Genomic DNA, 15,771 nt, shown 5'->3' on the forward strand with positions numbered 1-15,771 from the left:
ATTTACATAAATATATGCACACTATTACCATGTAATTTACATTTTAAGTAATGTCTTCATTTATAAAATGTTATAATTGTTTGGAAATGTCTCCACAAAGTTTTTATTTGTTTATGAAAAATAAATGTATATGCCTACTGAGAATATTTATATTTTAAGATACCTTTTGGAACAAAAATGTTGGCGTACATGTGAAAGGTGTACCGCAGTTTATATGCCTACTAATAATGCCACATAAGTTTGAAATAAGGATGTTGGATTGATGTCGAATTTATGAGAACTAACAACTCAACATGGCAGATCAGGAATGCCAAAACCATAGCAACAGTTATTTAGGGTGCATTAATATCAAAGTGTAAAATTGTAAAAAAATTGATATATGGGGATGTTTTATAACGATCAGTTTGAAAAACAAATTTATACGTATCATAGAAAATTGTAAAGCTATATGTTGCATAACCATGGCAACTCTAATGGAAAGATCATGGTAGTGCCAAAAAATTAAAATGTGTGTGTTCATCATTCTGTTGTGTTGTATGGTACGTATCTACATAGGATCGTGTATATATAGTCTTTGTAATATAGTGACTGTAGAAGAGCATCAAGACATTGTACCCATCAATCATAAATTTTCAATATCTTAGTAATACCTGAATAAAGTGTTTGTAGTCATGCTGTGTACTTGTAAGATGAATTTTTATGTACTTGAGTCATCATGATAATGTGTGTATCAAATCAAGATCCTTTACACAGTACAAATAGTGTTGCCATGGTGTTTCACTCGTGATACACTCACTCAGACAACTTCAAAAGAAACAATTATATTATGTGCCGCAAACAGTGGGGATGTAGAAGTAGTCAAGTTGATATGTTGATTATCAGTAGGAAAGTAAATAATTGAAACCATGAAAATAATCAAGTCCATATGTAATGTTTCAGCAGAAGCCTCAATGTAAAAGAATAGCAGTGCTCATCACTGTGATTGGGCAAAGGATTCTGGTATGTGTGTTTTGTCTCTGGTATTGTTAGTCTTGCGTTAGTATCTGTCTGTCTTATGTGTCTTATATTGTAAATATTAATTATCTGCTTTAGCTATAACTTTTAAACAACAGGTTGAAATTGAGGGCACTGATTTTAAGATGTGGACCCAAAATTTCATGATATCAGTACAGCTACACAAATATGTTTATTCACAGGTGATTCAATAGTGTCCAGGGTGTACAATATTACTACATGTATTTCTAGTCATTGAACTTAACTACATAGTGAAGGTATTCTTAGCAGAAATGTTATAGCCGTATACACTACACATTGATGGACACTTATAAATCGCTTTGATTGAACTCGGTGTCCAGTAAAACTAATTTGAAATGTTATTTTGTTTCTCTACAAGGATGTGTACTCGTAATAACCGATTATTCATGAAATAAATTTCCCCCGAGGCAACAACTCTGTCATGTCAAGGCATCTTCTCAAATCTACTCAAAAACAAACAATTTGCCCTGTAGGAACAGGATAAATTTCCAAAGAAGAAAATTGTCTGCGTGTAGGGAAGGACATCTAATGGAGTTGATAAGTAAAAAAAAAAGTTAATGACTATATGTTTTCAAGTAGTGCGTACTTAGATCTATATGAAATGATAACGATTCGCAAGATTTGAGGAGAAAATCTAAATTTGACAAATGTCTTGCCCAGGGTTATAGGCTATGGGAGTCCCCACCTTTACCACTACCTCTATCAGTCTATGCAGAGTAAGGTAATAGTAACACCCATATATATGTACATGTACAATTAATATCGATACTTATACATACTACTATCAAATGCAGTGTTTCCTATCACCACATCTAACGGGGGGGGGGGGGGGGGGGGGGCAAGTTTGGTGTATGTTTACATTATTCAACATATACATATACTCTCTATACATACATACATGTATATTGAAAGATTCATGGGTACATCTTTGATTCTTCAACTGAAATTTTGTTGTCGTTGTACATTTGATGTAAAAGTGAATAATTATGATGTATATGGAAATATATACTTCAGCTGCACTCACAAACATGGACATGGGGAGGGAGAGAAGAATGTTTGGTTGCCACCCCTTAGTTTTTCAACAACAAAAATCCTCTGGACAGTCAAATATATTGCAACTACCCCTCCTGTGGATTGTAAACATTTGCAGTGCAAGTACCCCCCTCCCCCTCCTTCCCACATTCTCATTCCCTCCCCCTCATGCAGAGTTTGTGAAGGGCACTTTTATAGTAATCTACAATGTATCAGTGGTTGTTGATGGCCTTCAAATCACCACTATTTTGACTTAAGGCTCTTTTGAGGATGGAGTTCAGGTGTCTCTGTATACATGTTAAAAGGGTATAACAGACAGTTAGTAAAAGGGAACAACATAGCAAAAACCAACAAAGTATGGTGGATACACAGACAGACAGACAGACAGGCAGGCAGGCAGACATACATACATACATACATACATACATACATACATACATACATACATACATACACACACACATACATACATACATACATACATACATACATACATACATACATACATACATACGAGTATATGTGTGTGTGTGTGTGTGTGTGTGTGTGTGTGTGTGTGTGTGTGTGTGTGTGTGTGTGTAGTAACTGAAAATTGTGTGACTTTACCAAATAATTGAACACAAAAAAAAAGAAGTATATGGCTAACTATTTGACTGCCATGCATCTGAATACTAAACCCTTTAATGACTTGGTTTCTGTAACTCTATGTAATTACACCCTACAATGTATATATAGGGTATCAGGCTTTTAATGACTTGGTTTCTACCTCTATGTGATTACAACCTATACATAGTGTGTCAGGCCTTTAAAGATTAATGATATTTATTTATGCAAAAAAGTCAATTCCGCTGAAATGATCTACTAAATGGTTTAACCTTATCCTTTGGCATCAAATACAAATTCTATCACCATTGTGACCTACATTTTATGTATTTTGTTATTTTTTGGCGTTTGTGCAAATATTTTATGTCAAGTGTGAAGTATATGGTAATTTTGATAATATATCTTGTCTTCCTGAAGATATAAGAATGAGAAAGAAAATGAAGCAAAAACACAAACATGATTTATTTTCATGAAAAAAAGGACTCTTAGATAGAGTACGGTTTGCATTATTAAGAAGACCCTATGACTCATAATATGATGACAATTCTAGACAGTTTTTTTTTTTTGTTAGTTTTAATGTACTTTTACTTTTGACCTTGAATTGAAAAAATGTGGTTGTAAAATTGAAATTCCAGGTTGCACACTGTAGTATCCAAATTCCTTCCTTGGAATTCCTTAAGACTTAGTATATCTCAATCCTAGAGATATGGTATGGCTTAGTTTAAATGTGACTGAAATTCACCTGTCTCATGCAGGTGACTTGTCCATACGATCTCTCTGTAATACAAGATTTCTAGAGGTACTGTTTTGACTGTTAATATGGTTTGATATGATAGCAATACTTGATTCAACATGCGTTTACCAATACAACTGACTGACTGTTAGCACTAAGTATGTAATCCATAACTATCAGACTTCATGCCCTGCTACAAAATATAGTGGTTAGCTGTATCTATGGAATTTGTCATTCTGATGAGGATCGTCGACCAAGATCGAAAGCTCAATTTAAAAAAACTTTGAACTGCTTGTCAGTGTGTTATAACCTTTGTATTAAAATCAATTGATCTACCATTCAAGCTGATGAACTTTTTTGGTGTTTACAAAATATACATTGCATATCTTGTGCAACAATTGATACATGTACGTTGGTGCTTGGCTAGGCAAACTAGCTTGTCTATGGCAGACTTGATCTGTGACTCGGCGTACTACACTTATTGGTTATCACTGATAGTGAAACAGCAGAGCATAGTGACAGGCCCAGTGAGGTAGGTGGGCTAACTACATGTAGGCAGTATCTTCTTCTGAGTGTGTTACCATGACAGCAATGGTATTGTGCTAGCACCTCCAATAAAATGAACACCATCATGTGATAGAAATCTCATGTTAAACTTTATCTGTATTATCTGTGTGTCCTAGTTTCTCCTGAACAATAGTCCCGTTCACACTAACATGATGAAACCTTCAACTCCCATCCTCATGTAGGACCACTCAGGATGGTTTTTGATACATTGAAAACATCATACCATCATTCTGGCTTCACAGCAGAAACGGAGATTTGGTAAACCCCACCAAGAACTGTAATGACTTCATTCTGTATGGAAACATTCTTAACTTCTTACCATTAAATGAGCTATGTCTGGTTCAGGGGACAGTAACACCTAAGTTACACTGTAAAAGTGTGAACACAGCTAGGTGTCAAATCATGCAAGACCTGTACTTTGTAGTCCTGATAATGTCCTGAAATAAAATAGATAATAGGGGACAAGGACTAACCAAGGGGGCAAAGTTATAGACTTCAACCAGCTTTGCCTGTAATGTACAACCAGGCTCTGATTTTCTGCAACTTTTAGTCACTGCTGAAAACAATTTCAGAGTTTCAGACATGGAAACCCAAATGTGGATTTTTCTGTTACTAGGATGCATTGCATCAGCTGTATCAGGTAAGTTACTTGTTACTTCATACTTGTTTTGTTATTTTTGTTTCAAATTTGTCAAATGTATTTCTTCTTATCATCGTTTGGCATAAATGCCTTAACCAACAGAATCTGATAAAGAAAAAAGAAAAAAATTGATTTGTAGCCAAAATTGTATGTATGTATATGAGATCTCATGTCAAACATCCTTCAGATAAAAAGGTTTAACTTTTGTTTTCGCTTTGTTCAACAAATCTCAACCCTATTCCGAGTTGAAAACGAGGAAAAAGAATTCAGGTCACCATACAAATTAAAAAAAAATAGAGGTCAAGGTAATCTTAAAATGAACCCATTTTAGAATTAAAAAATGGTTGCCAAATACTGTGTTAAACTCTATGGGAAAATAAAAGATAGTGAACCTCCAAATTGCTGTTATTTTTATCAAAAGGGCCTAATGAGACTGAAAAATTTGCTTTTGCGAAATCTCCTATCAATTCGTTAGCTGTATGTATCTGATAGTTAACAGAAACGCCAACAACAATGAATCTCTCAGTGTAGGCTCCCTGAGGTTTCAAATTAAGTTTACAGAGATTGGAATAACTTTGATTTTAAGCTGAATTTATCTCTGAGGTACACAAAATGAAGGATTAGTTTCATTTTTTTTTAAGATCACAACTTTAGCGGAATAATTAGGGAACATTTTAGACTGCAAATACAACACTTGACAGTCTCAAAAGCTATTTTTGAGAGATTGTGGTCCACTTCAGAACACAGCTTGGCAAATAAGCAATTGACAATTAGTGGGTAGAGTCTAACAAGTGTGTTGTAATAAATTTAATTTTCAGTTCAAAGTGAAGTAGTGAATTTTAATGGACTTTGAGTAGACTTGTACATGCTGTGTAAAAATGTTTCACAAGAAAAAACCCTTGAAGAATTCAACGACATGAAAACATGACTGAGGGGGTAGACTTATACAAAAAATGCTATAGTTCGTTTTACTACAGAGGTACCATTATTATCACATGAATTTGAAGAAAGCGGGATGGGGAGAGGGGGTGCATTTTTTTTCTTACATAAAAATTCATTTCTTGCATCATAAAATAATGTATTTCTGAAGCCAAACTTATATTAACACTACGTGTTTTGAGATTTAGATAGATATAAATGAAAAACCCATTATTCTTTATTATTCTATTCCTAGTATCACGATTCTTGTCATACATATCAGTCGTGACTAACATTTTCCCTCCAGAGTTTAACACATATACACCGTCTTTTTGTGTTTATTGATATAGTGAGCTTGGTGACCTGAACCTCAGCTGACATCAGTAATCCTTTATTTTGATTTGAAAACATCACATAATGCCGATAAATTGATTCCTATGACGACAGCAAATCAAGGGAATATTAATTCATAGTCGTCTAAGGCATTTGTGTACATATCAAAACACAGGCCTTGCTACAAATATGAATCAGGGTATTTTGTTGTTTGTAGGTTTGTCTAACAAAGTCATTCTAGAGGAAGTTACATGTGAAGAGGATTATGAACCCACAGGATTGCACGTATGGATAGGTAGGTGTGTCATTTTGATGATTTGATAATATGTAAATAGGACTGGTCATGTGATAGTCATGTGATCTTATCAAAGGTATTTGTTGCCTATGTCAAGACAGACAAGATGTTTCCTGTTCAGTAACAGGACATGTGACTAAAACATGTAATTTCCAACATCAAGACTTTAGTTGCTGTCAGAACAGAGGGAAAGAGAAGTTATGTTCCTCACCAGTGACAAGTCACGTGACTGACATGTGACTAATCATGTGATCATATTAAGAATTTATCTGCAAATAGAGGGAAAGATAATTTATGTGTACTGTTCAGTGAATTAGGAAATAGTGGATGACTTTTTGCAGTTTGTGTTTTGTGAAAAGAATATTTGCAAGAACATTTCTTCTTATAAGAAGTTGTTTTCCATAGAAAAAGTAAAATTGAAATTAGAGATGTATAATTTCCTATCACACAAATCAACTCAACATAGGGAAATTGATTTCAAACTTTATCCCAATTCATGTATTTTTACCCAGAAAAAAATATCAATTTTAGAAGGCCATCTGTTGATCAGAAAAAAAACATATTTCATTTTAATCATAAATATTGAAAAATATATTTTATAGTTGTGACATTTATTGTCTTGATTCATTCTAATGTATACATATTGTTTTGATTTATGTAGAAAGACGTCCTGTTTGTACTTTGATTTTAACTTCATTATTTTTGACAGTGATTCAGTGAAATCATAATATTTAATGTCCTTAAACCCTAATGTTTGAATCCCATGATTTCAGATTACTGTTTTATCAGTGGACTGAAAAGGTTTAAATAGGATCATTTTCTGTTCAAGATCGGCTTTTGTTTTGTCTCTGCCAAATAAGTGTTTTCACCAGTATGTTATCCTGCTCTGATATTGGTCTTTAATAGCTCGCGCAGCATTTTCGAAGCTGCCGCATAGTGGCTCAATGACTAGTACACATGCATGTCCTATATACTATGCAATTTTTGTTTGGTGGTTTTACCCAAGGATGCATTGCTGCGGAATGACTACACATGTGAATTCTATATGTTATGTGCATTCTCCACGCAAAGGGCACTATCTACAATATCATCATTAGGCAGCTGGTCACAAATGAATCTATCGTGCATGAGCTTGTGGGCTTTGCCTAGTTATGATATTACAGAAATTTAAGAATTGGATTTGACTGAAAATAACATGTTCATTTGATTTCATTTCAGGTGATGCACCAGACTGCCAAGCAGACACAAGTCTTTGTGCACATTTTGATTTGAATTATGTCTGTACCAAACCAATCGGTGCTAACGTAGATTTGTGTGCCAATGGTACTCAGGTTCTGTGTGAGGCAAAACCAGCAATTCCTCTGTTGGAGCCAACAGATACCACTACTCTCAAAGTTTTGGCCTACAACATCCTGGAATTAAACTACATATATTGGCAACAGGGACAGCGTGAACGGACATGTCGTATTCCGTACCGAATGTTTGAGGCAGTAGGGGATGTAGATGTGATTTTGTTTCAAGAACTTTTTATGGGTGGTTGTTTTCCTGATGATATTTCTTTCCATGACCTCCTTGATATGCATGGATTCGTATACCAAACGGCTATGGTTGGAGTTGATGCCCGACAATCCGATATTCTTCGCTTTGAACACGGAGGTATATTTATCGCTTCAAGATGGCCGATTATCGAAGAAGATGAGTATGTTTTTGTATCGACAGACCGTTCTGATACTGATGTCTTTGCTTCTAAAGGCATTGCCTATGCTGCAATAGAAAAAGATGTTGGTGGAATTAAAAGGAATTATCATCTGTTTGCAACCCACATGCAGTCCCGTGATGGTGGGACCCGTGAACAAGTACGTATTATTCAATCCATGGAGTTCAGACTCTTCTTTAATAAACTGAACATTCCTACAGATGAACCAATAATTTACGGAGGTGACTTTAATGCTGATTATAACCATGATCCCACACATGTTGAAAACGTCTTGCATGCAATGGATGCAACAGCACCAGAAGTTGTTGGTGACTTGAAAACGACATATGATCGTAAAGACAATACAATAATCGGCCCTAACCCAAATGGCAAGCAGTCTTATATAGACTACGTTGTATACATCAACTCACATCTACATCCCATCACCTCATCAATGGAAGTTGTTCGGTTAACAGATGATCCATTTTGGATTTGTGACCGTGGAATGCTTCGCGTGATGCGACACACCTATCCGTGGTCCGAACAATGCCGCTCCAATAGATCAATTATAGATTTATCTGATCACTACTCTGTTCTTGGAACTTTTGACTTCCCACTTGAAGCACCTGACGATCCTGAAGACCCTCCCCGATGTGATCCCATTTCTGCTGCGCAACATCTTGTTGCCAAGGCAACAATTCCAGTGCTTTTTCTCATCTTACCATATTTTTTTACATCAGGTTTATAATTATCAGGTTGTTACCCAGTTGTCATGTCTAGTTCTTCTATGGAAGTCCATGTACCCAGTATGTGGTCTACAGCATCCTGTTGCTGGGGCAACCATACTCCACTCTTTAGCAAGATTTTGATGATGCTAAAGCTTGAATCTGTTTGATAGAAATTTGATAAAAAAATCTACATACTGTAAACCTAGATATGTAATTTTGTGATTTTACAGTCTTCAGCTAGTTCTCAAAGAGTAATTATTACGAATTACCAGACTAGTTCATTGTGTTCATGTATGAGATGGTATTTTAGTTACTACTTATCTTTGCAATATTGCGTTTCATCGAAATAATCACAAATAAATCTTAGGCAAAAATGTCAAGGTTTACTGTAAAGCCTGAGGTGTTTTATGAAACATTCCTAATTTAAACCCAGCAAAAAAAAATGAATATTGTATTTTGATATTTGAAAGTTTGTAAGTTCAATAACTCAATAAATACATGCAAGACCCTTTTCGGTGTTGCCGTCTTTTCTTACTGCAAAGTCATATAATATGTCTGAAGATAGTGGCCAAACTAAACAAGAAAGCCCAAGAGAATACACTTTGAAAGATGAACTCCCTCTGGGAAGACGCATACTTGAAGTATCCCAGATCTAGTATAATTAGCAATAAGGGCAGTCCATACAGCAGTGTACAAGTTATACTATACCAAGCTTAGCTATCTATTCAAAGGTTAGTAAAGGTGGCATCAGTTAAAGGATGCTGGCTGTGTGGAAACTAAATCTGTATGCTGTATGTTTTAACATGCATAGGCTTATCTATAGGCGATAATTTAGTTTTGTTTTTACTGTTCATTCAGTGTCTACTACAATTTCCAATACTGGCAGAAGAGTTTCTCTACTGCCTAAGGGGTCTTTGTCGCCATGTGCTGACATAAGGAACCTTGTCACAATGGATTGACTTTTGTCAAAATGATTTGACGTAAGGGGCCTTATCACCATGTACTAACATAAGGAGTCTTATTACAATTAGTTGACATAAGGGGCTTATCACCATGCACTGACATAAGGGGCCTTGTCACCATGCACTGACATAAGGAGTCTTATTAGAATTAGTTGACATAAGGGGCCTTATCACCATGTACTGACATGAGTCTTATTACAATTAGCTGACAAAAGGGGCCTTATCACCATCCACTAACATAAGGAGTCCTATTACAATTAGCTGACATAAGGGGCCTTATCACCATGAGTGTAAGCCTGTTATTCTATCCTGACTGTCCCAAGATTTTATTCTATTTCACATACCGAGAATTCACCATTCATACGTTACAGTTTGCAGTATTTTTATGAGTCGAGTGTATGGCAATGTTTTTATATTGTATACAAAGTGCTGACTTTCAAAGCTTCTGGATGTGACATAACAAGACAAAGAAATGAACTAATATTATGACGCAACAGAAATGACTAGAGTATCCTGTTTATGTGATATATTTGTTGTAAGCTTTTAGCTTTAAAAGGGTTTCATTTGGACACAGTGTTCTAAGAATAGTGTCTGAATAGATCCCTGTCATATCAAATCAGTATAAAACGTTGGTGTTACCTTTGAAGTATAGTAGACTCAATAAATTAAAGGAAGTTTATGTACATGGTTGGAATCAAAATGTTAGCTAGTAGAGAGCTTTTGTCGTAATTACACCGACATTGACAGCTTTGTGGTTTGCCGCCCTCTAGTCAGGTGACTGATTTGTGATGGGTCACCTGACACCAATCTTTAATATAGATATTTAAAAAGGGGGTAGATTGTAATTTACTCATTCCTCTGCCTGTTTTACTGATTACTATTAATCATGGATGTTTTTCTTTTCTTTCATTCCCCCCCCCCCCCCCATGATATGTCCAGCAGTATGATGGGGTATCTATCATACAAATTACCCCATGATATTTCCTGCATTGTGATGGAGTATCTATTGTACAAGTTCAGATTCCATCATATATATGGATGCCAGTTCCTACTCAGCCTTCAGTGGTATGTTTCATACATGGCTGTGCTTTTTATGCCATGATTTTCATTGAATATTAAATGTCCACTTCTTTCTGAAGTTTCGTAGAAAAGTTCATTATGAATATTCCGTAAACTCACAAAAGAAATAATTTACTTCTTGAGAATACCACTGGTGAATTTTATAGTTTTGAGGTTTTGGACTCATTAACGTATAATACCTTATGCTTGTGACTTTCCAGAACAAATTGATAGAGGGCGCACTACAATCATTACAGGTCTATTGGGACTGCCAAACTATATTGGATTGATATATTTTTCACAAATTTTAGCAACGGATACCCTATGTTAGAGTCAAAATGTCATTTTTAACAAATTTTAGCAAGTGATACACTATGTTAGAGTCAAATGTAATTTTTCACTAATTTTAGTGACGGATACCCTCTGTTGAAGTCAAAATGTCAAAGTTGTTAGTCTTTCAAATGCAAAATTCATGACCAATCCAACTGTCATCAGATGTCGTACTTTCTAACCCACTGATGACAGTACAGAATTCACCTAGCAACTAACAAGGGATTTGATGATTCAGAACTTCTAAAATTTCTCAAGATGCCCGAAGAATTCATGATATTGCTTGCCAATTTGTAGAGATAGTTGTTGACAGTGACTTTTTTCACCTTGTGCAATATTGAACTGGTTTTCCCCTGAGGGTTTCAGGTCAGCAAAGGTCATTTCATTACATATCCACAGATGATATCACACAGTCTGTAGATACAACTGGGAACACAATTGTAATTTCAGCTTTTTACAATGCAAAACTATGTCGGAATCATCAATAGTGCATGATCACATAGGTTAAACCCTTTGCTTAGTTGATTTCGGGCAATGTCCTGTTAACACTCTTGAAACTTTTGATTGTAAAAAAATGTGATTTTATGTTCAAACCTAGCATTATTTTACCATTTGACATCCATTGAAGCAATCACGAAATCTTTCCCTTTATGATTGGGATCCTGACTACCGACACAATTTACATTGTACAACTCTGCTATATTCTAATTATTGATTCAAATCATGCAGTGACACCACTGATGTCATCTGATACAGTGGTTATAGATTTAAAACCCTGTAAGACTTTGCAGCTCATTTTTCTGGCCGACACTTCACTGAAGTAAAATATTGAATTCAAAAGTCTAAGTGAGTGTTGAGATAACAACATAGCAACCTCTGTCCTACCAGGTCTCCAATTATACAGCTGGGTTGACTGAAGCACACCTGTGATTCAAATCTTGTTCTCAAGGATTATAGCTTTTCAGAAATAAATGACAGCAGTACGACTCAAACCTGCAACACTCAAACCGGCCAATCTAACCATTTGACCATCATGACTCCACTTTCAAAAACATGTACTATCAATTTACATAGTTCAAATAATGATTCAGAAATATTTTAGGTATTTTGTGTTTAGAGCACATCAATGTACAACATGTCTAGATGATAAGTAATATTGCAGTGCTTCCACCATGGCAACCAAGCCGAGGTTTCACCATGACAATGAAATCAAGCTTTCACCATGGCAACCAAATTAAGTTGAAATGATCAGACCTAATAAATGCGTTAAGTAGAATTACTTGCCAAATTTAAAGGATGAAGCTTAAAGTAATTTAAGTATGAAAATTTATCATGATTTAGTTAAGTTTATAATCCATTGAATATGATGCTGAACTATATGTACAGTTCTGTGCACACAGGATGTACAGTTCTATGCACACAGCATGTACAGTTCTATGCACATAGGATGTGCAGTTCTATGCACACAGCATGCGGCACAGTGCTATGCACACAGGATGTACAGTTCTATGCACACAGGATGTACAGTTCTATGCACACAGCATGTACAGTTCTATGCACACAGCATGTACAGTTCTATGCACACAGCATGTACAGTTCTGTGCACACAGTATGTACAGTTCTATGCAAACAGGATGTACAGTTCTATGCACACAGGATGTACAGTTCTATGCAAACAGGATGTACAGTTCTATGCACACAGGATGTACAGTTCTATGCACACAGCATGTACAGTTCTATGCAAACAGGATGTACAGTTCTATGCACACAGGATGTACAGTTCTATGCACACAGGATGTACAGTTCTATGCAAACAGCATGTACAGTTCTATGCACACAGCATGCGGCACAGTGCTATGCACACAGGATGTACAGTTCTATGCACACAGCATGTACAGTTCTATGCACACAGGATGTACAGTTCTATGCACACAGCATGTACAGTGTGCTATGCACACAGCATGTACAGTGTGCTATGCACACAGGATGTACAGTTCTGTGCACACAGTATGTACAGTTCTATGCACACAGGATGTACAGTTCTATGCAAACAGGATGTACAGTTCTATGCACACAGGATGTACAGTTCTATGCAAACAGCATGTACAGTTCTATGCACACAGGATGTACAGTTCTATGCAAACAGCATGTACAGTTCTATGCACACAGCATGTACAGTGTGCTATGCCCACAGGATGTACAGTTCTGTGCACACAGTATGTACAGTTCTATGCACACAGGATGTACAGTTCTATGCAAACAGGATGTACAGTTCTATGCACACAGGATGTACAGTTCTATGCAAACAGCATGTACAGTTCTATGCACACAGGATGTACAGTTCTATGCACACAGGATGTACAGTTCTATGCACACAGCATGTACAGTGTGCTATGCACACAGGATGTACAGTTCTGTGCACACAGTATGTACAGTTTTATGCACACAGGATGTACAGTTCTATGCACACAGGATGTACAGTTCTATGCACACAGGATGTACAGTTCTATGCACACAGGATGTACAGTTCTATGCACACAGGATGTACAGTTCTATGCAAACAGCATGTACAGTTCTATGCACACAGGATGTACAGTTCTATGCACACAGGATGTACAGTTCTATGCACACAGCATGTACAGTGTGCTATGCACACAGGATGTACAGTGTGCTATGCACACAGGATGTACAGTTCTATGCACACAGGATGTACAGTTCTATGCAAACAGCATGTACAGTTCTATGCACACAGGATGTACAGTTCTATGCAAACAGCATGTACAGTTCTATGCACACAGGATGTACATGCAGTTTTATTAACACAGGATGTAACGTTACATGTACAGTTCTATGCACACAGCATGCATTTATACAAACAGATACAATTAATTCCTGGTACCTGTAAATAGATAACCATGAATGTTTTGATGATATTCTTCAACTTTTTTTATAGCTTCACCAGACAGTTGTTTCTGACATGTAAATTGTATTTCTTATCTGAACAAGGTCTTTAAAGGCCAGGGTTTCAATACCAGGTTCTCGCATTAGTGTTATCTTATTATTGGAATAAGGAATATATGTTGTTTAGAACCACCTTTTTTATAGCTCTGCCAAACAACTGTTTTTGACCCTAATCCAACAAGGTCGACTTAAGATACACATAGAAGGGGTTCTGTTGAAACCAATGTGAAAGTTTGGACTGTTCTTTGCGTGAGTATGTGATTACGATACCAACATTGGTTTGTAACATTCTGTACATGTATGTGATACAGTGTGCCCTTCTAACGATAGCAAAATTTTGTTGTTGTGAGTCAAAATGAGAAAAACTGGGATTTCTTGTGAGTCCCCACATAGTAAGAGATAGGGGAACACCAAATTTTGGTGCTTCACTAGAAATTGTGTGCATCAGTGGCATGTCAAATTGGCTTAAAGGGCACACTGATGTGGTACCAACATTGATTTGTAACATTCTGGATGTGGAACACCAATTCTGGTCAACTCAGATAGGATTTCTGCATATGTATGTCTACAAATTGAAATAAATACAGCTATTGCTTTTACATACAAATGTATGATGTAGTGAAAAAAGTTGGAAACCAGCATTTGCTGAGAACATTAGGACAGGAAATGATGATGAAAATGAGAACTATTAGATGGTAGTCCAGGGATGAAAAAAAAGACATATCATTACCCTCCATCATTGAAAAATAACATTAATTGTATGGAAATTTTATCAAACCCATCAGACAAGAGAAACCAAAAGCATTGCACTGACACCCAAATGAAATGACATATCAGTCTAAGAGATAATAGGTTAATATATAGAAGTTGGAATCTCATTATTTCGCTTTTTGATGAATTATATGATGGAATTTTTGTGATATAATAAAAAATTTAACTCAATTTATTTTCAGCTCACAGACGTAAAATGACACATTAGTGCGGATTATTAATGTTCTTCCATATTAGGAGGCTTTTTGTAGATGTGGCGTAAAGATAAAAATGGCATAGAGATTTCTCTACGGTACCATCTGATAATTACTTAGCCTCTCCATGCATGACATTTTCTACACCGATATTTCAACATTAAATTTTCATAACTTTCATTTTTCTTACTTATTTCTGTATTGATTGTATGTCAAAACATGTATTTCAACATGTACATGCATGTATTGTTGGTAGAATTTGTGAAAGTATTTAAAATTGCTTCTTCTTTTTTTGGATATTCTTAACTATTGTTACTTTTGTTTACTGTATTTTGTGTTGATTTTTCAACAGCATACATATTGACCAGAATTTCTTAAAAATAATTCAAAAATAATTTATGATGTTAAAAATTTGTGATATGATTTTTAGAAAAAGTCCTTCATATTCATAATTGTAATTTTTTCTGCATATTATTTATGTTGATTTTACAGCTAGTATTTCCTAATTTGTTGTAATCTATAAAGTAATCATAAGTCAACCTTTGAAAAAAATGGAAATACAAAAAGATAATTTTGCTATTGTAACAAAAATTTTGACATGTACTTGAAATAAGTCAAAATTGTGAGTTCTTTGCATGCAAAACAGGATAGATTATTGTACCTTGGATTATAATTTATTCATTTTATCGTAAACATGTCAAGCTCTGATACAATATTTTGACAGATATTCAGACCTGTGTCTGTATATCAAACAGAACCACCTGTATGGGTAGAAAAAAGAATGGAAGAACAAGCTATACAGCAGTATTCCCAACGATAGGTTTGATTAATTAACCAAGAGAACTATAAAAGACGTGAACTGAGAGGAAAATGAATTGAATGGACATTAGTGATGTCACTCAATGATATTGGAA

At 35.5% G+C, this 15,771-nt stretch overlaps 2 protein-coding genes across 2 annotated transcripts in view; both read left to right on the top strand.

Annotated features, from left to right (window-relative positions):
* The window catches only part of LOC144440876 (heparan sulfate 2-O-sulfotransferase 1-like), a 123,914-nt gene that overhangs the window by 88,971 nt on the left and 19,172 nt on the right, over nucleotides 1-15,771 (top strand). The window lies entirely within an intron of this gene.
* Nucleotides 4,553-8,600, top strand: LOC144441208 (sphingomyelinase C-like). Its single transcript, XM_078130768.1, has 3 exons — nucleotides 4,553-4,610; nucleotides 6,079-6,156; nucleotides 7,375-8,600. The coding sequence occupies exons 1-3, from the start codon at nucleotides 4,553-4,555 to the stop codon at nucleotides 8,598-8,600; spliced, it is 1,362 nt and encodes a 453-aa protein (XP_077986894.1).

The sequence above is a fragment of the Glandiceps talaboti genome, chromosome 10, assembly GCF_964340395.1.
Source record: "Glandiceps talaboti chromosome 10, keGlaTala1.1, whole genome shotgun sequence".
Taxonomy (NCBI): Eukaryota; Metazoa; Hemichordata; class Enteropneusta; family Spengelidae; genus Glandiceps; species Glandiceps talaboti.